At 34.4% G+C, this 25,971-nt stretch overlaps 2 protein-coding genes across 4 annotated transcripts in view; one reads left to right on the plus strand and one right to left on the minus strand.

The window, feature by feature from the left end:
* Positions 1 to 13,592, plus strand: part of LOC127171126 (chloride intracellular channel protein 4) — a 13,786-nt gene extending 194 nt beyond the window's left edge. The window contains exons 2-7 of one of the 3 annotated variants that reach the window (XM_051119589.1): positions 880 to 2,656; positions 9,184 to 9,293; positions 10,196 to 10,321; positions 10,397 to 10,503; positions 10,592 to 10,773; positions 12,341 to 13,592. In XM_051119589.1, the coding sequence (XP_050975546.1) occupies positions 880 to 2,656; positions 9,184 to 9,293; positions 10,196 to 10,321; positions 10,397 to 10,503; positions 10,592 to 10,773; positions 12,341 to 12,502 (2,464 nt within the window). In that variant the 3' untranslated portion in view covers positions 12,503 to 13,592. Of the gene's footprint in view, positions 1 to 725; positions 2,657 to 7,372; positions 7,589 to 9,183; positions 9,294 to 10,195; positions 10,322 to 10,396; positions 10,504 to 10,591; positions 10,774 to 12,340 lie in introns of those variants that run through there. The other 2 variants (XM_051119580.1, XM_051119597.1) reach the window with 2 other exon arrangements.
* Positions 13,593 to 13,632: 40 nt separating this feature from the next.
* urp2 (urotensin II-related peptide) lies at positions 13,633 to 18,492 on the minus strand. The gene is made up of 5 exons (XM_051119720.1): positions 18,191 to 18,492; positions 14,985 to 15,494; positions 14,287 to 14,327; positions 13,977 to 14,130; positions 13,633 to 13,885 (listed from the first exon to the last, which is right to left on the minus strand). Exons 1-5 carry the CDS (start codon positions 18,312 to 18,314, stop codon positions 13,854 to 13,856), a joined length of 861 nt encoding a protein of 286 aa, XP_050975677.1. The 5' UTR covers positions 18,315 to 18,492; the 3' UTR covers positions 13,633 to 13,853.
* Positions 18,493 to 25,971: the final 7,479 nt, after the last annotated feature.

The raw sequence follows: 25,971 nt of genomic DNA on the forward strand, positions 1-25,971 counted from the left end.
GTGCATGCAATTTAAATGTGATTAAGGAAGAGATTATCACTGTTAAGTGGTCTCTGAGTGCCCTCTTTTGGTCAGATTTGTAATGCACATGGTAAAGCTCTGAATGCACTGCTTGGAAAGTATTTTGATACTAATATACTATTATTACTATACTATTAGTATTTTGATACTAATACTTTATTAATTATATATTTTATTATTATTATTATTATTATTATTATTATTACAGATATTTATTACAGATTATTTACAATGTACTTTAAAATAAAATGTTATAAAAATACATTTTAAATAATAAAAATGAATTAAAAAAATTTAGTGAAGCAAAGTTGCCCTGAAAAATCCTTGCTTGAAATTTATTGAAGAAATATATAGATAGATAGGTAGATAGATAGGTAGATAGATAGATAGATAGATAGATAGATAGATATTACACACACACACACACATATATATATATATATATATATATATATATATATATATATATGTTTTTCCCCCTAGATCCCAGCTTTTGAGTTAGAAAACAGGATGGAGAATTCCAATTCACTTTAAATATGTGCCCTTAAACCGATCATCTTGAGTTGACCAGGCTCCCACTGGAGCGGATTTGAGAGGGCAGGCAAGTCATGTGGGGATCAGAATCCAAAATTTACCATAATCCTCCAGAGGAAAAAGGGGGGGAGAGAGAGTAAGTCCTAGTTACCTCTACAGAACGTAGACTGCAGAGGTAGACAGAAGAGCTTTGGTGTGCTAGTTATACAAGGTCTACGCAGTCATTGCGACCTCTAGACACTCTTCTATCTTTTGAAATATGGCCCAGGCCAAAAGTGATATGAGTATCAACATGGAGATTTCTAACGGAGCTGTCATCCACAGTCCTGTAGGGTCATGCATGGAGATGGAAGATCGGCGGACTGGGGAGGAAGAGGAGGAGGAGGATGAAGTTGAGCTAGCTGAAGAGGTGGACGAGGATATCAACATTGGAGATGACCACGGCGGAGAAATCAACGCAATGTCCTCAACAGACGTGATCATCCATAAAACAGTGGAAGAGGATATTATGGAAGACGTGGAGGAGCAAGTTGACCAAGAGACAGCGGTTCTGCAAAATGAATCTACAAAAGAGGTAAATGCTGGAGAGATGGATGAAGAAGAAGTGGAAGTAACAACACCTGAGCTACAGGTAATGGTTGAACTGCAAACAACAATGCAAACACAAGTTCCAAAACTTCGAAATGAAGCTGAAGAGCTTCCAGGAGCATTGAAAGAACTGGACAAGGATCGAGCAAATCACAAGTTGGAAACGCTGTACGAAGACGAAAAGGAAAGTGATGAAATGCAGACCTTGAGTGAAAGACAGACGGAAACACAGGAATATCAGAAGCTACTCCTGTCTGAGGTAAGAGAGTTTACCTTTGACCTCCTTGAGAAAATCAAAAGCAAGTCCATAGAGGATCAAATTCAGCAAGTAAAAAGTGACACAGAAGAGGAGCATGAAGAGGTGAAGGTGGAAAGTTGGGATGATGAGTGTGTAAAAAACAATGAAGATGAAGAGCCACACACAGTTTCTAGTGAAGGAGAATCTGTAGAAGACTTTCAGAGTCTTGAGGAAGAGGTAGAACCAGCAGTGTTTGATAATGTTGGTGAAGAACAGTCTACAACTGATGTCCCTTTATTGAAGCACTGCACAGAAGTTGGAGAACCAATGCACAATGATGCCTTAGAGACTAATAGTGAAGAAGAGACGTGCATCACCTACAATGCACCAGAAGAAAGGGTGATTGATTGCATTGCAACCGAGCAACCTTCAACTGATATGATTGGTGGAACCATAGAAGAGATGGTCCAGAATTCAAATCAGTTGGTGGAAAGCATTGTGCAAGAACATGAAGAACTAGAGCGGCTGCAACAGGTGGTGGGCGACACCAGTCTGGAGAATACCGAAAGAATGGTAGCGGATACTGAAACAGCCATTGTCAATGGACCCAAGGAGACAAGAGGAGCTGATAAAGAGGTAGAGGGCATCGAGAAGATTCAAGACGAGTCTCAAAGAGTTGTAGAGATTACAGAAGAGCCAATGCAGGTCAAAAAGGAGGAGCCTTCTGTAGAGGAGGGAAGCTGTACAGACATGGAACAGCCACTTGATGATCCTAAGGTTACAGAAAAGGGGGCGTGCAAGAAGCAGGAACAGCTCTGCAATGACAACCGGGAGGTCGCAGAGGGAGGTGACACAGCAAAGGAACAGCCAAGACAGGTCAACCAAGAAGTGCCAGCACCTAGAGAGGAGGGGGCGGGAAACTGGCTAGAAGAGCTCAAGGCTGTCATTGAAGATGAGCCCAGGAGGAAAGCCCAGGGGGGGCGTAAAGTGACCATACCTGCCTGGCTGAAGGCCAGTGAGAGCTCGGATGCCCATTTCCAAGAGCCACCCAAGCCCCTCAGCAGTCGGTTCAGAAGCATAAGTGGGAGCAGTGAAGGAGAGGTGAATATCAAGGCCAAAGTTCAAGAGGTCACCATGGCGAATGGGTGCTCTGGGATACCAGCTGCTGTAGTTCAACAGGAGGAGGAAAAAACACCAGAAAATACGACAAAGATGGCGACTGCAGCTCAGCAGGAAGGCGGTCCACAAGACCAGCAGATCTCCCTCTATGTGAAGGTACCTTCTATTGTTACTTAAAGCCAGATGATGCTAAAAACAGGTATTTTAAAGTTAGAAGCCAATGAGAGAGAAAGAAACAGGCCTTAAACTGTAGGCCTACTGAGGCAGTATGCAATCTGAAAAGTGTCAGAAGCTTTACTTTGATTTTAGTGATGGCTAATGTCAAGCTACCGCAGTTTTACTTGATTAACAATTATATATTTTATTTTGGCGGGAAATGATTTTTGTAGTACATTTTTGTACGGGAGGTTGTTACATACAGTACTGTTCAAAAGTTTGGGGTCAATGAGAAGTTAATGGTTTTATGTAGCAATGAAGCATTTAATTGATCAAAAGTGACAACATTTATAAAGCTATTTAAAAATTGTATTTCAAACAAATGCTGTTGTTTAGAACTTTCTATTTATCTGTGAATCCTGAAAAATAAAATGCATCCCGGTTTCCACAAAAATAAGGGCAGCACAACTGATTTCATCACTGATAATAATCAGAAATGTTCCTTGAGCAGCAAATCAGCATATTGCAATGATTTTTAAAAAAATCAGTTTAAAATTGCAATTTGTATTTATTTTTTTTGTAATCAAATAAAATTAATAAAAAGGGTAAAAATAAAATTTACTCCAGTGACAGTATTAACACTAAAACTATTAATAATCGAAATTAAGCTCAAATTAAATAAAATATAAATGACAGTAGTCTAAACTTTAAAAAATGAATGTTTAAATGTTATGTTCGCAGCTAGCTGAAATAAAACAAGTTAAAGCTGAAGTAAACTAAGTAAAAAATAAATGAAAGAACTAATAAAACAAAATTAAAACGAAAACAGAAATATAAAACTAAATTATAGTCCAAAATATACATTTTTATAATAGCATATAAACAATACTAAAATAACACTGGTAAAAATCATTTAAAAATTGTAAAATATTGGTGGAAACTATGATTACCATGGTACATTTTACAGGGAGGGAAATATTTTTGTAGAAACACTGACAAAATACTGACGATGATAGTAGGGATGGGTCGATACCATAATTTTGGCTTCGGTACGATACCATAATGTGATACCTCTGTGTCGATACTAAATCGATACCATTGGTAACAAATAACCAGTCTCAAAAGATAAGAGAACTGAAAACAATTTAGTAAGTAATGTTAACATACTAAACATGTATTGCTTCATTTACAATTTATAACTAATTATTGACCTAGACCTCTCTCTCTCTGATTGTTTTCAGATTTCAGACTCAGATAGCCAAAGACAAAAGCATTAAATATAAATCTCTCTCACGCGCTCTCTCGGCTGAAACATTCCCTTCATATTAATGATACTATAATTAATATACCAAAACTCATGCTTCATTCAAATTCAATTTATATTTGATTGTTTGAAATGCAAGTGCAAATATCATGTGACCAAAAGCTTGTCACGGACATTTGAGCTTTCGTGTTTACTCTGTATCCCATCTTAGGTACGTGCGTTGATCATTTGTCAATAAAAGTTAACTGAAATTTAATTTTTGAATGATGAATGATGCACTGTAAATTTGTGTTAAAGATCAGGATGAGCAAGTGACCAATGGCAAATGCTTGGCAAAATTTGATGTCCCTGGTTTGCAAAATTTGCATATGCTGGTAGGTATGTTTTGGTATGCATATGCTGGTTTATGCTGGTCCTTAGCTGGTCATGTTGCTGGTCAAGGACTAGCATAAACCAGCAAAGGACCAGCTTAAACCAGCATCAAAACATACCTACCAGCATATGCTGTTTTTTTCACCAGGCGTGTTGCCTCCTGTGGCAACTAATGATTTATAGCACAGCTTGCATACAGGTGCAGTAAGGTCAGCTCGTTCATCTTTATCATGTTTTGTATGCAAAATAATGCCATATTTCACTGTTGTCTTTATTCACTAGTTTCGAGTGCGATTTTATTTTTACAAAACGATGATCCATCACGTCTGTCACGTTTACCTGTTTCGCAGTAAATTACTTCCCCACAGGTGACCCATACAGGTGAACTTCGGATCAGCAGCGCATAAAATGATAGTATCGAACTGTTGAAATAAAATATATACCGGTATTTTTCCAGTACCGGTATACCGCACATCCCTAATCATTAGCCACATTAGCATACAGTTTTATACAATGACAGCATGTCCTTCTGCTCAGCAGATGGTGTTACTATCACCAACACTAATTGCATTAATGTCTTTGCTCTACTGGTCAGTTGGTCAGCTGTCATCCCGCATCTAGAAAACCAGACTGTAATTCCCAGTCCAGGGCAGTGTTACTGGAACAAGTTGATTAAGCTGGTTATTATAGTTGCATTAAGTTGATTACGGTTTTGCAGGGTGACCTGCCAAAACCAGCATGAAAATGCCTAAAACATGCCATATATTGGTGACTAATGCATTTGGCCTTTACAGTTAATAGAAAGTTTTAATTCAACAGCCACTCATCTGACGAGAAGTTAGAAGGTGTTTTAAATTTTTTTAATTATAGTGGTTCAAATAGCAAGAACAGTGTATCTGAAGGAATAAGAAATAAGGTTCAAGTCATAGTTCCCACCCTGTTTGTGATGTGTTGTATAAATGGTACAATATATAAATGATATAATGCACTTATTCTTGGCAAGTTGTTGAGCTGATGGACTGATCAGTGAGCTAAAAATGAATCTGACACAGCCAGCTGCGGTGTTTCTTTCTCAATTCTAGAATGTTCCAATAGAAAATTCCATATAACGTATCCTCTCAACAAACATTAGGAAAGAACGGGATTTAGGTGTCGCTTTTCCAATTAGCTTCTATTGTCTTGACTTCAGTTTACCAAAAATTATGCAATAAAACATACTAAAAACATAACATTATAGTGCAACATAGATGTGTATTTAGGTGTTAAACTTTTAAGATTAAGATTATGCAATAAAACATACTAAAACATAACATTACAGTTAAACATAAATGTGCCTTTAATCTTTTTTATTATTCAGGTGTCAAACTTTAGTGGGTTTTATTTCTTTGTCTTTTTTTTTATTTATTTATTTACGTATAGATGTATGTATGTATTTCATTTAATTTAACGGTGAGTATGGCCCTTAACCAAGCAAAACTATAGCAATATATTTGTTATGTAAATTGTTAAACTTTGGGTTTTTTTTTTTTCATATAAGCAACACTACAGCTATACTAATTTTAAGTCTTTTTATTTAATTATTTATTTTATTTTATTTATTTTGTGTTAAATGTATTTTATTTTTAAAACTTTGTTGTTTCAATAAGTACAGAAATACTATTTATTTATTTATTTATTTATTTTAAATGTATTCATTTTATATTTTCAGGTCTTTATTTAGACCTTAATTGTTTTAAAACAGTTATAACAAAGCGCTCACAGCCAGATTCTTGTTGTATGAAGGAGGCCGAGCAGCGGGACGTTAAGCCTGGTAAAAATGCCCTTAAATCCCACCCGTATGTTTCTCCAGAGTGATTCCCGTAACAAAGAAGGCCTTTGTGCATGTTTCAGCGAAAAAGTGCAACTCCTACAATCTCTCTGAACGTTTCGGATCACAAACAAATAAAAACAAGCGTCATTTTATGTGTCATTATTGGTTTGTGTTTGTTGTGGTAGTTTTGCTTTGGTAACAGGATCTAAGTGAGGGCATGTGCTGACTGTTATCTAATTAAAGATGCACATATGGCTGTTATTCAGCGATAAACAGATGATTCTAATCCTTTATTGACTCGAGTGATGTGTTTTGCCTCTGTGCATCTTTTTCTGAGTGAATAATGTTTTTGTAAGTGAATAGTGTAGTGGGTTAATCGTATCCCAGCATTCCTCAACACACTAATCTGATTAACATGTTTGTTGGTCTGACTGTGGGAGGGATCCGAGGTATTTGTTCTGTTCTCTATTCAAAAATAATATGGTTGTTGCATGTGAATAACTCACCATCAAGCTGTTGGAGTGTTGTGTGTGGTCACCAGGATGTGGGGTTCTGTTTTTGTCATGTTGCTATGTAATTCTGGATGGTTAGGGTGTTCTGGTGGATGGTTTATTGACCAAAAATATTACACGTTATGCAATCTCATTAACATAATGTAATTGCTGTGCGGACAGGTGTGCGTATATTCAAATGTGGCTTATTAAATCAGGTTTTAGAGTCTGAACCTTTGTTTTTTATAGACTGCAACACATTTACATGAACACACAGGCTGATTAATTGCAGTACTGGTTAAAGATGAAGCTCTGCCCTCTGCTGGTGTTATGTTGGTCTGATTTTACTTCATCAAAGCCATTTTTAGCTGTTAATGCGGTAGCTTATCTTCAGGTCACCAGACCTCACATAATCATTCACAACCTCCAGACTCATAAATACACTAACACAGTAATAAATCAACTCATTCCTAAAACACAGCAGCAGACACATATTTACACCACTGCACAAATCATTTATTTTGTAATTCCCTTTCATAATATTATTCATTCTCTTCACACAGTTGGGTTGAAATGTATATAGTTTATGTCTAGATTGTTGTGCTTGAGATTCCCATCCCATCATCCAATAACATTTTTTACGGTGTTGATCTGTAAAATGCTTTCATAACACACGTCTCATGAACGGCGTCTCTATTGCTGATAACAATGAACAAACGTCTCAGTGTCTCGTCCTGCGCATTTGACCATTTTTTCCACCCCAAACACCCACAGAACATGAAGACGGACTCTTACTAAATTAAATCAGTCATTCTGGATGCACATAGAACCGAGCTAAAGACATTTTTATACATGCAGAGTTTTGAGAAACCATTTAGTATTATTGATTTGTGAGACATGTGAAAGCAGCATATGTGCAGCGATATTTCACAATGGCTTGGTTTGATGTAGCAGCTAAAAAACTGGGATTTCCCAGCATTGAGTTGTTTGTGAAGGTAAGATATTCTCATTAAACCTTTAAAGAAATAATGACTTTGTTTTTCATATTTTCAGCATGTGAATAGGAAATGACAGTATTTCATGCTAGGGTTGAGTACTGACTCAACAATTCCTGGTACTGTGCTCTAAATAAACATCTTGTGATGTTTGTTCTGTAGCTCAACAGTGTAAGCTTATTTGGCTCCTTAATAGTTTATCATGATGTATTGTGGAGTTCAGTGAGGCTGAAAGCTCCCTTAAATTGACAGTTCACCCAAAAAATCAAAATCTGTCATCAGTTACTCACTATCAAGTTCCAAACAACAATCTGAATTTCTTCAGATGTTGAACACAAAAGAAGATAATTTGAAGAAAGCTGGTTACCAAACAGTTGACGGTAGCCATTGACTTCCATAGTGTGGAAAAAATACTACAGAAGTCAATGGCTACCGTCAACAAAATAAGATATTTTGAGAAATGTTGGTAATCAAACAGTTCCTGGTAGCTATTGACTTCCATATTGTGGGAAAAATACTATGGAAGTAAATGGCTACCGTCAACAAAATAAGATATTTTGAGGAATGTTGGTAATCAAACAGTTGATGGTAGCCATTGACTTCCGTAGTATGGAAAAAAAATACCATGGAAGTAAATGGCTACCGTCAACAAAATAAGATATTTTGAGGAATGGTGGTAATCAAACAGTTGATGGTAGCCATTGACTTCTGTAGTATGGAAAAAAAATACCATGGAAGTAAATGGCTACCGTCAACAAAATAAGATATTTTGAGGAATGGTGATAATCAAACAGTTGCCGGTAGCCCTTGACTTCCATAGTGTCAATGTCAATGGCTACCATCAACAAAATACGATTTTTTGAGGAATGATGGTAAAACAGTTGATACTACTGACTTCCGTAGTGTGGAAAAGAATACCATAGAAGTCAATGGCTACCGTCAACAAAATAAGACATTTTTGAGAAAAGCCATTGACTTAAGCAGTATGGAGAAATACTATGGAAGTAAATGGCTGCTGTGAACTGGTTAACAACATTCTTAAAAGTATCTTCTTTTGTGCTCAATAGAACTGTAAAAAAGTGGAGGGATAGTAAATGATGACAGAATAACATTTTTTTTCATTGCTTGATCTACCTTTTTGTTGCCATTTAATTTGTGTTAAAAGAAGCTTGATTGGATTTTTGAAGTAATTGAAAAACGTGTAATTTATTGAGTAAATAACTCCTTTAGGCGAATATGTATCATTGCCTATTTAAATCAAAATAGAAATAATAATATAAATACTTTACATTTAAATATTACTAAATATATTTCATAATATGAAAGGTCTTTTTAATTACTTGTGCGTTTTTCTGGTTTTTCTGTACATTTTGTAGCTAAGCAATTTGACTGAAAAAATAATTGAAGTAATTTTAGATTTTAAACTTCCCTTAAAAGCATCATTTTATCATACAGTATCTTCATGCATCAGGATATTTTGCAGGTCACAGAACAAATAAAATCAAAAGCTCCTTCAAGCCCATTGTACTCTAGTCTCTTGATGAGCATTGATGTTTGTAATGAAGTGAATGATGGGATAATCTGTGTGTCTCCAGGCCGGCAGTGATGGAGAGAGTATCGGGAACTGTCCGTTCTCTCAGAGACTCTTCATGATCCTCTGGCTGAAAGGAGTCATCTTCAACGTCACCACTGTGGACCTCAAGAGGTGAAGCACAGCATTCACAGATAAAGACACAATGACACAAACAAGAACATATGTTTCCCATTAGGATGTGCCTGTAGCTCACACTGTCGAGCATGACGCACACAATGCCAAAGCTGTGGGTTCAATAAAGTGATAAAATACATACCTTGTATGCAATATAATATATAATATAATGTTGTAATATAATACTAATGTTGCCTTGGATAAAAGCATCTGTGAAATGCATAAACATAAATGCAGGATATTTTAGGATGTTAAATTATAAAGGAAATTATAAAGGAATTTAATAGATATGAGTATCTTGTTTAATTCTGTTAAGGTACTTTTGTTTACAAATAATGATAGGAATTTCATTTGCAATCCTGTATATGTTGCTTTTGAACTTTTTGACTGTTTTTGTAGTGTTATTTTAGTATTATTTATATACTATTATAGTAGTTATTAATATTAATATTTATTAATTATAGGATTTAATAAAAAAATGAATTGGCTTGAATTTTTTTCTTTGTTTCTGGCATTTTTATTGTTTTTTTGTTTTTTTTACATTTGTATTAAAAAATCTCTAAAAGCTCTTATTGTTTTTTATTTCAGTTTTTTGTAACTTTGTTATTTTTTTTTGTTATTTTTATTGTATGTGTGTTTGGCTTTTTTATTTTAGTTTTAGTTTTCGGAATTTTCATTTCATAATAAACTTAATTTATTTCAGTTAGCTGCCACTTACCACTTCAATATTTTCATCGAACTAAAATGTTTTTTTAATATCATTATATTATTAAGTATTATTAATTTTTTTTGCGATTCCCAAACTTTTCATTCTGAAGGGTAATGTTGCATCTCTGCTTTAGTTTTAGTTAACAGTAATAACACTGATGATGGCAGGTTTGTTGATCCGTGTCCCACAGGAAGCCAGCGGACCTGCAGGATCTCGCTCCAGGAACCAACCCACCATTCATGACCTTCAACGGCGAGGTGCTGGTGGACGTCAACAAGATCGAGGAGTTTCTTGAGGAACGACTGGTCCCACCACGGTACTTTCTATATCGCTTCACTTGCCATTGCCTCAGATACTTTTCTTAAAAAATAACCTTGGGACATTTTTTAAGATACCCAAAGTTGGCAGCAAAGCATCCAGAATCCAACACAGCAGGAATAGATGTATTTGCCAAGTTTTCTGCCTACATCAAGAACCCTCGGAAAGAAGCCAATGAGGGTAAGTTTAATTAGTTCTATTAAAGAATGTGAAATTCTGCTTCTTTCTTCTGTAATTCTGTTTTAATTAGGTGATGGTATGTATTAAGGTCTAGAGAAAGCTCTTCTGAAGTCTCTGAAGAGGTTGGATGAGTATTTGCTGACGCCGCTGCCCGAGGAAATAGATGCCAACAGCATGGATGATCCCGGTGTGTCCACACGCAGTTTTCTGGATGGAGCGGACCTCACGCTGGCCGACTGCAACCTGCTGCCCAAACTACACATCATTAAGGTACGCCTTTCCTTTCCTACATTTTCCATCTCTCATTCTATGTCTTTTCCTGTCTTTTTGTCTATAAAATATGTCTTTCCTTTCCTGAAAGCCCAAGATCTGTTTAAAAGATTTTAAAATGTAATTTAAAACTAATAAATCTAATTGAAAAATGTTTTAGTTGAATTGAAAAATTGATAATGTTTTTGTATTTGGAGTGTAACCCTTTTGCTTTGTTGATGGCAGCAACATTCAAGCTGATATGAAGAAAATTTCATCACAAAGACATATTGCAGAGGCTAAAATATTTGTATTTATTATTTACTGACTATTTACTGATTTTATATAATAACATTGTTTTAAATTTTAAAGTATATTTCCAGGTTTCAATTATTGAAATATCAAAATATTATATATAAAATATTTGAAAATAGATTAAAATATATTTTTAAAAAGGTCTTTCTCAGAAACATTTTAGATTTTTTATCATTGATTAAATTGAAAGATTCTATATGATTTTTATCAGTACAATTGTTGTTACTTGTATGTGTTTGTACAGTGATTGCTTCTTCAGAAAATGTTATATTATTGTAAATGATGTATTGAAATGATACTGTTGCCATGAATATAGCCATTGTTGCTGACATGGCATCAAAACATAAATAAATAAATAAATATTTTTATATATATAATGTATCTAGTTAAATATAAAAATAAAGTGTATGTAACTATATATAGTTTTAGTTGTTTTAGTGCATAGTTATAAATAATATACTTTTAAATATAAAGGTAATATAAAGAATTAATTAATATATAATAAACTAATAATAACAGAACTAGATAAAAAACTTTAAAGTTGGCTTAAGAAAGCTAAAAACGGAAGTTTAAAAAGTTTTAAAAGCTACAAGATTGAAGGTTTTTAGCTGGAACTAGTTTGAAGTTTAAAGTGGTTTTAAAGATTTTATCATGATTAGCATGTTACTAGCATGTTGCTAGCATGTTTAGCATTTTACTTGCATGCTGTTAGCATGATTAGCAAGTAACTAGCATGTTGCTAGCATGATTTTAGCATGATTACCACATTTCTACCATGATAAGCTTATTAATAGCATGTTGTTAGCATGATTCTAACATGATTAGCAAGTTATTAGCATGTTACTAACATGTTTGTAGCATGATTAGCATGTTACTAGATTTTGTTGGCATGATTACCAAGTTACCAGCATGTTTCTAGCATGACTAACATGTTACTAGCATTTTGATAGCATTATTAACAAGTTACTAACAAGTTGTTAACATGCGTAACATGTTACTAGCATGATTAGCATGTTACTAACATGTTGTTAGCATGTTTACCATGTTAGTAGCATGATTTGCGAGTTACTAACATGGTGTTAACATGATTCTAGCATGATCGGCAAGTTACTAGCATGTTACTAACATGTTTCTAGCATGATTAGCATGTTGTTAGCATAATTAGCAAGTTACTAGCATATATATTTATATATATATATTATATATTTTTGGTACGCACACAATTTTACTCAGCAAAAATGCATATGCTGGATTTCCATTCTTTGTGTTGTAGATTGTTGCCAGGAAGTACCGGGGTTTTGAGATTCCTGCTGAGATGACGGGGATTTGGCGATATTTGAATAACGCCTACAAGAGAGAGGAGTTCATGAACACCTGCCCTGCTGAGCGCGAGATCGAGTTCGCTTACCTGGACGTCGCCAAAAAGATCAAATAGTTCAGGATGATGTGACAAGTAGTGGTAGCTCTACGCACCGTCACATGCTTGTGTGTGTAGATGCATGTATGTGTATTGTACGTCTGTGTGTGTGTGTGTGTGTGTGTGTGTGTGTGTTTGTGTGTGCGCTCACTGGTGGAGTTGCACTAATACTAGGGCATATTGATCATAAATTGGTAGATTGGCATCCGTTTTCCTTCAATCAATGGCAGGACCAGGAAAATAGTATAAGACCAGATGCAGAGATAAAATACTCTTAACAATCTGTCTGTCTTCATAGATTATATAGATAGACTAGATATGACACATTCATAATATTCACAAAGGCCTTGACCAAATCTCAATCACTTTTAAGCTATGGATCTCTATATTTCTTTCTATTTTTTGCATATCTGAATTTTTACTTACACTTCTGGTCAGGCCAGTATATTTACATATACATTTTCTATTTGCATTTTATATTTAAAGAAATCATGTTTATTTTACATTATCACCAAATGTGTTTAATGAAACTCTCCTTTTGTATCATCACATGCCATCACAGGTTTAGTAATTACATTACTGATTGTGATTGTTTTGTCTTTCCAAGCTTAGGACGACACGGCTTTTAATCTATGCACAGAACTTGTTAAAACACGCTATTTATGCAACTATGTAACCTTGCGCAAACGCCTTATGAAGCTCTGACGAGGAGACTTTAATTAAACTAATCAGAATTCATCATTAAGTCTTCATGGTTTTTAATTTCCTATTGCCGTCATGAACGTGTGAAGAACGACATCTTGATACGTGGGTCGCATTGATCACCGCAGACGATGGACAAAATGAAAAGACTCTGGTGGTGAACTTCATTTGACTTGTTCGCTTGTATTTTGAAGGGTCTCATTGAACGTCACCCAAGCAACAGAGCAATCAGATCAATTCAGAGGGAATAATATCAACAGCTTGTCTTTCTAGTCGACTTGCTACCTCATCATCACCATAGTGACCTCTAACTTTAAGCTTTGAGATCTTGTGCAAACGCTAGTACAGTGAGGACAGTCGCAGCAATGCACATCACTTTGTCTTATTTTGCAATGATCACCGAGAGAGGTATCTGTAGAAAAATAAAGTTCTCTTTATTATCACAGTATTTTTGCATGCTTTGTCATTTTTATTGGTGCTTGCAACAACGAAGATGTTGTAGATTGAAGATTAAAAGCATTTCGTGCACAAAGTCAAAGGTACACACGTCACACAGGTCAGAGGGGTAAGTCGTGTTATTGATGGTCCGTCGGGAAAAGTTTAAGCATCTCTGTTTGAGAACAGGATTTGTTGCTTGGTGAAATGAGGGTGAAAGGGGCTGCTCATCTCAGTTCTGAGAGCAGTACTTCCAGAAGCACACTGTTTTTGAAGAAAAAAAAGTTTATTTAAATTTTTTTTATCATGCACATGGCGTGTTTTCGTTATCTAGACCAATCGGTTTGCATCATACCTCTCTTGTTGGTTTTCTTAGTTGATGGAAGAGACTTCTTAAAGGATTTTCCATTTTGTTTGGAATCCATTTGGTCAGTGCTGGCCTTTGGTGAAATCCCTCCGCTGTCTATAGTAGTCGCTGTGGTGGATTTCAGGTTTCCATCTGTCACTACCTGGAAGTTAAAAAACATGATTTATAGCATATAACACAAATTGAACTTTTTTTTTTTTAGATATTTATAAATATCTAAAAATATATATTTTAGCATCTGAACATATATTTTAGATATTTATATTTTAGATTTAATTTATTTAGGATCTGAACATACCATTTTGTTCTTCTTCCCAGTAGTTCGCCCATTGCCATTGCCTTTGAAGAAAAAAGAACACAGCAAGAGGCAAGATTTAATAAAACTAAATTGAATTCAAAATTATATCATTCAAAAGGGTTTTTTTCTATTATTTTTACCATTTTTTTAAGTATTATTTTTATTGTCATTTTATTTTATTTTTTTATTATTTCTATTCAGCTTCATTTATTTCATTTATTTGCGTATTTTTTCATATATTATTTCATCTATTTCAATTCAACTTCATTTCAAATAACAAAATTGAATAGTTTTTAGTAATAGTTGTTACAATCTCAAATAGCTGTAAAATATATGTTAAAATTTAATTGTTTACTGTGTTCAAAGCTGAATTTTCGGCATCATTACTCCAGTCTTCAGTGTCACATAATCCTTCAGAAATCATTTTAATACGCTGATTTGCTGCTTCAGTAAACACTTCTGATTAACAATGTTGAAAATAGTTCATATGTGTTGAAACGTTGAAAACCGTCATGCATTTTACTTTTCAGGACTCTTTAATAAATAGAAAGTTCAAAAGTACAGCATTTACTTGAAGCAGAACTTTTGGAACACTTCCACTTTTAATCAATTTAATGCATCCTTGCTAAATAAAGTATTAATTTATTTTAAGACTTTTCGGTAGTGTATCTGTAATGTTATTGGAGTTTTTGACACACCTCTGGTTATGAAGGTGATTCGATGGCTCAGTGTGCTGTTCATTAACTTGTGAAGCTCTTCAAGTGCACTCAGCATCTTCATCAGCTCCTCTCTAGCATCAGGATCACCCGTGATGGCATCCGATTGTTCGGCTGCTGCTGGAGCGTCGTCGTGCTCGTTTGAATCAATCACCTTTGACAGTCTGAACAGTCTGTTCTTCTCCGTTTGCCGCTGGGAATCGGGTGAACTGGTTGTGCGGTCAATCCTCAGAGATCCGTCACCAATCTCCTCGTGTCCATCAGAAAGGATTGTTAGTGTCTTTAATGGATTATTGACAGCCATGTCTAAGGTTTTGTCTCTGATATTTGGGCTACTTGTCGCTGTAATTATTTCATCTAATGCTTTCATCGCTAAAGTCTTTCCATCTCCGTCTGGAAATATCGTCATTGGTCTGGTCTTCAGTAGCTTTTCGAAAATCCTTGACGCTTGTGCTGCATTTTCCTCAATATCAGCGCCAATTCTCCTTGAATCTGGAAGAAAAATACAAACACTTCAGGGAATTTCTGAACCTGTTAAAGCAATTTTGGAGTCCCTTTTAGATATATGTTGGTGCCATAAAACAATCCGCCATTTTCACAGCAATTTTTACCCACTCTCCACATTTGGTGGGAAGTGTGGGAAAGAAACACAGATTAGAAGTTACTGCACTATCAGAATGATTTTAAATAGTAAACGAAGCTTTTCGAAGCTTTTTCAATTGCTTCGCAAAATGATTCACTATTTCAAAGCGCTTGAAACGGTGATGCCTGCTGGTCAAAATGGTGTAAATGGTGTAAATGCAACAAAAACCAGGCCAAAACATGCATAAAAACAGCTTTGATAGTTTTGTACGCACTGCGAACCACTGGTTCAAAATAAATGGTTCACAAAGGTTTCGAACCTGCACAAAGTGTCATTCCTAACCTGTATGACTTTATTTGTTTTGGTGACAAAACAGTTTCAGTTCCCATTGAGCTCCATCATATGGACAAAAAATACAATGGAAGTCGATTGGAACTGACTAGTGTTCATCAGTGATGAGGGATTTTTTCATATTTAGATGGGCTAACCCATTAACCTTAATTTTTAGACTCCTTTAGTGCTCAGTGGAATGCAATTTAATTAGTTTCAGCTACAGTAAAGTGTTTGCATGTCTCTAAAATTCCAGTTTATGGTTGGTACCAGAATGATGCATCCCCTCTGTTCTCTGAAAGAGCTTGTCTCATTTAGTGGCGTACCGATCTAAGTCCTGTTGACACGGAATTGTTCCCATACCCATAGAAACAAGTCAATGGGAATGCCAGTGCACTGAAACACCCTGAGAACCTTGAAAAGAGAGACATCCCGAACTTCAAACATCCCTTTAAAGGCCTCTTCTTGGCTTGGACAAACATACACGACATAACAGATGATAAATGCCTTTTGTCCGAGGAACTTTCCTCATCATCATTCTGATCTTAGAGGTGGACGCTGACAAATCGCTTGTTCACACTCATGTACAAACACATGTGGAGCCGCTCACTGCCTGCAGCCGTGTTGACAGAAGTCTTGGGGAGGTCTGCGAGTTGTTAGGACGACCGCAGTGCATCTCGGTGACGTCATAGGCGGGGTTTTTGGACTCAGAAAAGCAAAAAAGACATTTGTAAACACTGAACTTGCCATCACTCCATTAAAAACTCTTTGAAGGGCCTCTTGATGAAATAAGAGGTGCATGTGCATTTACTTTTCCAGCTAGCCAAAATATTCTTAGAATGTTCCCATTAACAAGATGTTAAGGGAACATTCCTTTTTACATTTCAAGAACATTATTTAAGGCCAGATTACTTTAAATTAAATTTCTGTTAGCCTTAGTGTGTTCATAATCTCGAGAGAACCTTGCCAGAATGTTCTGCGAACGTTCCCTGTTAGCTGGGTTATTGTTGCATGCTGAGATTACTGTGCACAGAGCACATTCAGGTCAAGAAGTTCCGTAAGACCATCAGAATTAACCTAAATGAGATCCGCTGAGACTTAATGACCTAATTCCTGCGTTATGCAACCCTGCTTGAAACCCCTGAGCCAATTTTAGCTGGAAACCTGAATGTGAAAAGACAGATTTAAGGCTTGCACACACTGGAAGTGCGGACAGCACAAGACCAACAGAAGACCACAAGAGCCGGCGCCACTGGACTAATTATCTTGGTCCAGAGCCATCTCGGAGTCTGTAGGCTTGACAACAGTGAACCTAACATCTCACAGGACAGAGAAATCACAAATGAGATCTCATTAATGTCTTAAATGCTCTTAAAAAAATAAAGGTTCTTTATTTGCATCAATGCTTCCGTTAAGAACCTTTAATATCCATGCAAACCTTTCCAGGTTAAGAAACATACCTTGGTATCTCACATATGAGTTTCAGATGAGATCTCAACAATGTCACAAACTGTGCTCATATGAGTATGCAAACAAAAGTTGAAGATCTCAATACAAACTCAAAAAGTTCTCATTAAATTCTTCCGAGATCAAATAATCTCATTATTTTTTGCAGCTCTTGTTGCATGACGATTGTTGGCTTGTGTGTTTTTATTTCTCTGAAACATCTTAGACAATTCTTGAAACATTTATATCCCTTTAAATCTTTCAGATTTGTTTGCAGGTTGGGAGAAATCAGTGTTCCTGCATAGCAAATTGAATTTGTCTCATAATTAATGAATTTTAACACTGATATCTTCCTGTTTGTTTTTTTGTTTTGTTTTGTTGTTTTTTTTGTTTTGATTTCCATTACAAACATCTAAAAATACTTAAATCAAGATGCATTTATTTGAGGAAAATTACTTAAAATATTAAGGCTTGTCAGTGCATCAAGAAGCAATAATCTTGTTTTCCTTTTGAATTATTTTTCTTAATGCACTGACATTTTTCTTGTTTTAAACATAAAAATCACTTAATTTTGGACTATTTTTCAGCAAACAAAACTGAGTATCTAATAGTCCTAATAGTCATTTTACTTTTTTTTTAAATGCGTCTGGGTTTCAGAATGCTTAGCTAAGTGTACTGGAAAAATACTGAGTAAGAAAATCATTCTTTCAGTATAATGCCAAGTTCATGGGTTAATTTCCCAGGAAGTGCATATATATTCTAATTAAATGATAAAAGCATCTGCCAAATGCATGAATGTAAACTGTGAGCTGTGTTTGACCTGTCTCACCTTCATCAGCCGGTTTTCCAAAAGCATCTGGTTCTCCAGGCATCAGCGGAGCAGCATCCGACACTGAAGCGATGGTCAGCAAAGCAACTGTGGTCAGTAGTTTCAACATGTCCACCTTATACATCTCAGTGACCTGAAGGTGAGACCGTCCAGCTATGAATGAGAGTTAAATGAATATCTAGAGACTTTCAGATCAATCTTCTGTCTTAAAGTGGCAAATCGTACACCTGCCGCACTCTTTTGCACTGATGCGCCTCTAAGATGAGAAGGCTTGTCAAGTTTGCTGTACTTTACAGTATTTCACGCCGCGCTTCCTCTACCGTCACGCCACATCCACGGGTCCTTTTAAAACGAGACACCCACACTGACATTGTCCAATCAGGCCGCTCATCCCTCCCTGCCACGTCCAGGCGTGGTGTGACATTTGGGGCCGTGTTTGGTGTCGGGGTCTCCATTGTGAAGGCGGCAGCAGGCTGTGGGCCCTTCTGCGTCAGAGGCCCTTTTTACTCCGTCCCCTGTTCAAACACATTAAGAAGTGCCTTATCACTGCTTACACAGCAGCGCACCCGATGACTTTGTCCACTCCTCAACGGGGTCAAAAGGGCCATCCCGAATCTGGACGACGTTTGATGTGTGCGCCAATGCAAATAGCCCTCATGCATATGAGAAGAAATTAGCATGACTTGAAGTGCAGGACGCGTCTGATTAGAAAAATGAGAAAATAAATGCATTGGTCACCATTATTTCATGTGATCAATCACACTTATGTAAAACATTTTTCAAAATTAAACAGCAGTTTACCTTTGTCCTTGAATTTTGATTTCATCATTTCACTTATTTACAGTATCTCAGTGTTATTTTAGTATTTTTCTATATTATTTATTAATATTTTGAATTAACTTTTATTCATAGCTTTTGTTTTTTAATAATATTAATACAGAGATTTCATTAATATATATTTCAGTTTTAGTTTTTGTAATTTTTGTGCTTTAACTTTCTCATTTTTATTTAATGAGATGACTATAAGAAAATAAATGGATTGGTACATTTAAACTAATTATACACATATCTTTTTTTAAATCATGGTGTTTTTAAAATATTTTTAAAAAGTTTTGTTTGTGATGTCTATATAGCTAGTCATGAAGTTATATTTAAATTATTTATAAACAAATATGTACAGATATCATAATTTTGCCATTATAAATTATATTTTAGTTTTCTGTAATGACGCTAGGTCAATCACATTTATACAAAAAAATTAATAAATAATAATATTGTCCGTGTGTCCATGAATATTAATGTTGTTGCACAGCTTATTTACACTATTATTTTAGTATTTTTTATATATATTATTATATTATTTATTATTATTTGACTTTTATTTTGGTAACCTTTATGTGCTTTTTTTTTAAATAGTTTTTAGAGCTTTATTTAATATTTTTTGTTTCACATTTTAAGTTTTAAACAAAAATTGTACGTTTTAATTTTTGACTGCATTTTTAAGTTTTAATATAATAGTTTTATTTCAATTAAGGGTTCAAATTGTTTTAATTTTAGTTTAACAATAACATCACTGTAGTAACTAACAAATTTTATGTAATTATGGTGTATTTTTGTATAGAAGTTTTGTTTGTCATTTTCTTTAATGACACTAGATCAGTCACATTTATTAAAAAAATAAATAAATTAAATAATAATAATAATGTCCATGAGTCTAAGAGTACTGATGTTCTCACAGCATTTATTTACACTTTTAGTATTTTTTATATTGTTTTTATATTATATATTTTTTTATTATAGTATTTATTATTATGACTTTAGTAACTTTTTATGTGCTTTTATTTATTTAATTTTATAGAGCTTTATTTAATAGAACTTTATTTTATAGAGCTTTATATAATATTTTATCAAATTTAAGTTCTAATTTTTGACTACATTTAAACCTAATATTTATATTTTATTTCAGCTTTATTTCAATTTATGATTCAAATTGTTTTAATTTTAGTTTTTGTCAACATTAAGAGCACTGCAGTGCCTCCAACAAAAAGTAAACTGTCATAAATGAAATGATAAAGAGGAAGAGACATTTTGTGTCGTCAAAGGAGCCATCAAATGCTGGTAAATTCTACTCTTATTGGTTGCCAGGGTGATCTGGGTGGCTTCCCACTGGCCCAAGTCTATTCTGGTCTCTATTGCAATTTGGCCCATTTTATAGTCACATGATTTGAGGAATCATCCATATCTATGAGCAATAGTGCCTTAGCAAGCGTCTCTAATAAAGCAAATTACTTTAGGATGCAAGTAATAAAACTTGCATTGTTCACTGTAAAGTTTGGGTGAGAAACCGTGTGTGTTCCTGCTGGCAGTTAATGACACAGGAAGTGTCCGTTTGTGTTTGCTCTGACCGTGATGTCAGGAGAGAGAGACGGGAATGCAGTCAGAGACGGAGGATCAGAGCAGAGCGGATGGCCTCAATGGAGGTTGCTGGGAAGGGAGAAGCCAATCTGAGAGCATCCAGCAATTCATTACCCTTTCAGAATACAGTCACCACTCCTGTGAGGGGGCGTCAAAACTCATGTCCTGACAGACAATAAACACACACTGTCTCCAGAAGTAAATGTTTCCCTGCCGTAGCCAAGAAAGTAGCCTTTTCTTGTTTGTTTGTATACCGGTGCTGGAGTCAAAACCAGACTCTGGAGGAGCCAGAATAAAACCCAAGAGCCAGGCTGCCAAATTCAGTGAACTTTTTACAGAATCATTTTTTAAATAATGTTTACTTTTTTGCACAAATTACAAATATTTCATTATATTATGGCATTTTTAAATTTTTATCTTTTTTTTTCTTTTTATCCTGTCAGGTCAGGGTAATCACTGGGTTGAGTTTTTTTCCTCCTGACTTTCTGAAATCCTTCACTAGAGGGCAGTGTTGGATTTCATTTATCATGTCCTGCACATGAGAGATGCAAAATGAGCACTTTAATCTTAATCTTAAATCGATGGGTTTTCCTGCAGTATTTTAGACTACAGGACATGTTTTAAACTGAACATGTTACATTCATACTGTGCTGTGTTGCACTGTTATTTCTACTCATGATTTTACTTTAATGTATGTCATTAATTCACTTTTTCCTTATTATTAATTTTAGAGCATTTTGAAATTACCTTTTAATGGCTTTTATTTTGCATATTTTTGTATACACTTCATTCTGTCACAATCTTTTAAAAAGTAGTTCACTACTCTTCAAAACTTATGATTTTTGAAAATAGTTAATAGCAAGGATACACTGAATTGATCAAAAGTAACAGTACAAACATTTAGAATGTTACAAAAGACCTCTATTTTAAATAAATGCTTTCTTTTCTATTCATCAAAGAATCCTGAAAAACAAAATTATGAAGCAGCACAACTGTTTTTAACATTGATAATAAGCAGAAATGTTTCTTAACAGCATATAATTTCTGAAGGATTATGTGTCACTGAAGACTGGAGTAATGATGCTGAAAATTCAGCTGCGCATCACAGAAATAAATTACATTTTAGCAGATTTTCACATAGAAAACTGCTATTTTGAATTGTAATATTTTTTCAGAATATTACCTATTTTACTGTATTTTTGATCACATACATGCAGTCTTGGTGAGCAGAAGAGGCCGCAGCAGCACGTATGATGCTGAGGATGCGAGTGTGAGCAGCATTCAGAGATTCAGACGAGCGTGAGGTCTGGACAGAGGAGGGAAGGGAAGGTCAGGCCGCAGAAAAGAGCGATTTGTTTTCAGTGAAACTGGAGATCCTCCCCCACTTACCGCCGGCGCAACCTACAGCGGAATCAATTACCACTTGTCAGGATGAAACCAAAGCCATGCAACACAATAAGGGCATGACCTAAGAATTCTGTGTGAGCTGCTGCATGTGTGTGTGATTGTGATTTTATTTGTGCCTTTTATTTGTTTGTTTGTTTGTTTGTACAGAGCGAGGCCAGTCCAGGCCCAAACCAATATAAATTCATTTTATTTTTAATACTCTGTTAATATTTTGGCTGCTTTTTCTTACAACGTATTTAACATTTATTTATTCTGTAATACTGTAGTACTATATTACCTCAGTTTTATGAAAGTAGTTCTGGCTCTAAAATATGATTTGATGATCCAAGTTCTGAACGTTAATTGAATTCCGTTTTAATGTGGCATGTTGCCCGGCAACCACAGACAGCCATCAAACTAATTATTTGGCAAAAGAATTGTTTATTGTTCATAAGCATTAATCATAAATATAGTAATTTAGGTGTATTTTATCATATTGGCATTTGCTGCTGTTTTATAAAATTACAAGTCACTCTAGGTCTGTGGTACGGTATTTTTAGCACATTAAAGTACTTTGCAACATGCTTCATTATCATACACTGTATAAAAGTAATTTCACATTTAATTCAATGTGTGCTTTTATTGTGAGATTTATTAACAATTTCTAAATGAAAACCAATTGTTTTTCAGTGTACATATTAACTGCTTATTTGGTGAAATAAGTGTTTATTGTTGATTAGCATTAACAATAATTATTATTAATAAATAATTTTATCATATTGCAATTTGCTGCTGCTTTATGAAATCAAAAGTCACTCTTGGTCTGTGATATAGTAATTTTAACATTTTTTCCACATGCTTTAATATCATATATAACCATATGACAAAAATCATAAAATAAATAAATAAATAAGTCAAAATCAAAAAATAAAAATAAAATAAAATCTGGCCAAAATATATTTAATATATATTTTAAATATATATATTTATTTAATATACATTTAAAAATATGCATTTAATATATTTAATGGGCAAGAAAATACATTTCCAATCTAACAGTAGACAACTTTTTTTTATTTATTTATTTATTTTTCAAATTCAAATGTGTCATGTGTTCTTATGTGTTATAGGCAATAAATAATTTGTTCAGATGTGACTTATGTGAATGTATTTTCTTGGATTAAATAAATACAGGGCATTTTTTAAAATGCTTTTAAATATATTAAATTCAAAAATATAGAAACAATTGCCAACAAACAGATTGGTAGAAAATATATTTTGGAACATATTTTAGTAGATGTAATTTTTTCTATATTTTAGAAACATATTTAAAAATATATTTGAAAATATATGTTTTGCTGAATGGGTATCATCTACGTCATTTACTTTTATTTAAAATGTACCTACTTAATATGAACTTTTTATTGGTCTTTTTGTTTTCTTTAACAGTGGTAAACACATTTTCCTACATTTTCCTTGTCGTGTTGAATGAATCTGAATGAAGTGTAATGTGTGAATGAATGTGTGTGTGTGTGTGTTGTACGGCCGCTGTCTGCTGTCACTCTACACCTCACGGACGCTGTGGCTCACCAGAGGCCAGTGTGGTTCAGGGAAGGTTTGGAAACGTCTGAAACCTCTAACCACAGGAGCAGGCCGGCCACCCAAGCCGACAGACTGTGGGCGAGAGCCAATATCTGCTGCGCCGGTGCCACCCGCCGCTGTGCCACACACCGACCAAAGACACTCACCGCAGACATCATAGTGTTACAGCAGACAAAGTGAAAAAATATCAATGCATGTTCAGATTCTGCATATTATTAGGGTGTATATATACGGGTGCTTTGCTAATATCGTGTGTACAACAATCAAAACCAAGCTATTTTTGATTTATAAATGAATATACGTAAATATATAACAAAATAAAATAACATTTTAAAATAATTTAGATAACATAACTCACAATTTTTTCAGTGTTTTTTTAAAGTCTCTTCCGCTCACCAAGGTTGCATTTATTAAATAAAATTTAATAAATAAAAATACAGTAAAAACAGTACAATTGTGAAATATTATTGCAATTTAAAATAATTGTTTTCTATGTGAATATACGTTAAAATGTAATTTATTCCTGCAATCAAAGCTGAATTTTCAGCATCATTACTCCGGTCTTTAGTGTCACATGATCTTTCAGAAATCCTTCAAATATGCTGATTTGCTGCTCAACAAACATTTCTGATTATTAGCGATGTTGAAAGCTGAATGAAACTATGATACATTTTATTTTTAAGGATTCACAGATGAATAGAAATCTTTTGTAACATTATCAATGTCTTTACTGCACTTTTAATCAGTTTAATACATTCATTTCTTTCTAAAAGTACAGAAAAGGTGACAAAAAATCCAAAGTTTTTGGCTAAAGAAATGAATAAAATTAAAACTTGCCCTCACCTGACATATGAAAAATATGTCTGATCCTTTCAGTTCATATCTACTTTCATTAGCTGATTCTTGTCTTCCCAAAAATTGCTCTAATTTAAAACAGTTTTCAACTGATTGTTTCAAAACAGTGAGACATGAATTGCTCTATAACTCAGAATGACAGCTTGATCTACAATATTACAGCCAGTAACACCACTGTATAACATCACAGAGACCACAATGTGACAGACACGAGTCTTTCAACTGGGATTGAAGCATGACAGCTCATGGAGAGGAAGAGAAATGAAAGGAAAGAACAGGATGAGTAACGCTGAGGAGCGTTTCCAAGCGTCCTGAAGGAAATCGAGGACGACGCTGCGAGTGATTGGTTACTATTAGGAGACGCTAATGGGTGTGACATTGATAAGGACCGTAACCTGATCGCATGTTTTTTAGTGCTAACTTCTGCACTCCCGTCCAGCCATCAATCATTATTGCACGCCGGGCGAACTCCCTCGGCTCGCTAAATATTTAATCAGCTTTAAAAAAGATTACGGGCCAAAAAGGAGAGAAAATGATCACGCTCGTTCCCTTTTCTTTCTCTCTAGGTCTTTGCTCTTTTCAGTTTTTTGTTTGTACAAACCAAGGAAAAACTGTAACTGGGGTTATATTAGTATTATTAAAATTTAAGATTTATTTTTTAAAGCCTAAATAGTCAAAATATTTTTTTATTATTTTATTATTTTTTATTATATTATTTATTTCAGTTTTAGTTTTAGGAACTCAAATTAAACTGAAATGTAAATGAAAACCAGAAAGTTTTATTTTATTTTATTTTTATGTTTTGTTTTGTTTTTTCCCAGCTAACAAGGAACATTCTCAAACTTTAGCAATGTTTTCTCAAAGTTATGAACAAATGTAACATTAATAGAATGTTCATTCAGAATTATCTGGTTCAAAATGTTAGCACATTATGTTATTTATACATCATTTATGGAACGTTATTTCTGAAACTGGATTTTTTAGTTACAGAATGTTCAGAGAACATTCAATAGTAATGTCTTCATAATATTTGCAAAATGATCAAATGGAATGTTAGCCAAAAAAACATTTTCAAGACAATTTGACAGTCTTAAGTAGCATGGGTATAATTGTAGCAATAGCCAACAATACATTGTATGGGTCAAAATGATCGATTTTTCTTTTATGCCAAAAATCATTAGGATATTAAGTAAAGATCATATTCCATGAGGATATTTTTTTCATTTTCTTTCAAAACTTAAGTTTTGATTAGTAATGTGCATTGCTAAGAGCTTATTTTGGACAACTTTAAAGGCAATTTTCTCAAATTCCAGAAATAGCTGTATCTTGGCCAAATATTGTCCTTTCCTAACAAACCATACATCAATATAAAGCTAATTCAGCTTTTAGATGATGTATAAATCTCAATTTCAAAAAATTGACCCTTATGACTGGTTTTGTGGTCTAGGGTCACATTTTTAAAAACTGAGTGCTCTGAAAGTTTAGTGAACATTCAGAAATAACATTTTCATAACTTAATGGAA

Source organism: Labeo rohita, chromosome 1 (assembly GCF_022985175.1).
Source record: "Labeo rohita strain BAU-BD-2019 chromosome 1, IGBB_LRoh.1.0, whole genome shotgun sequence".
Lineage (NCBI taxonomy): Eukaryota > Metazoa > Chordata > Actinopteri > Cypriniformes > Cyprinidae > Labeo > Labeo rohita.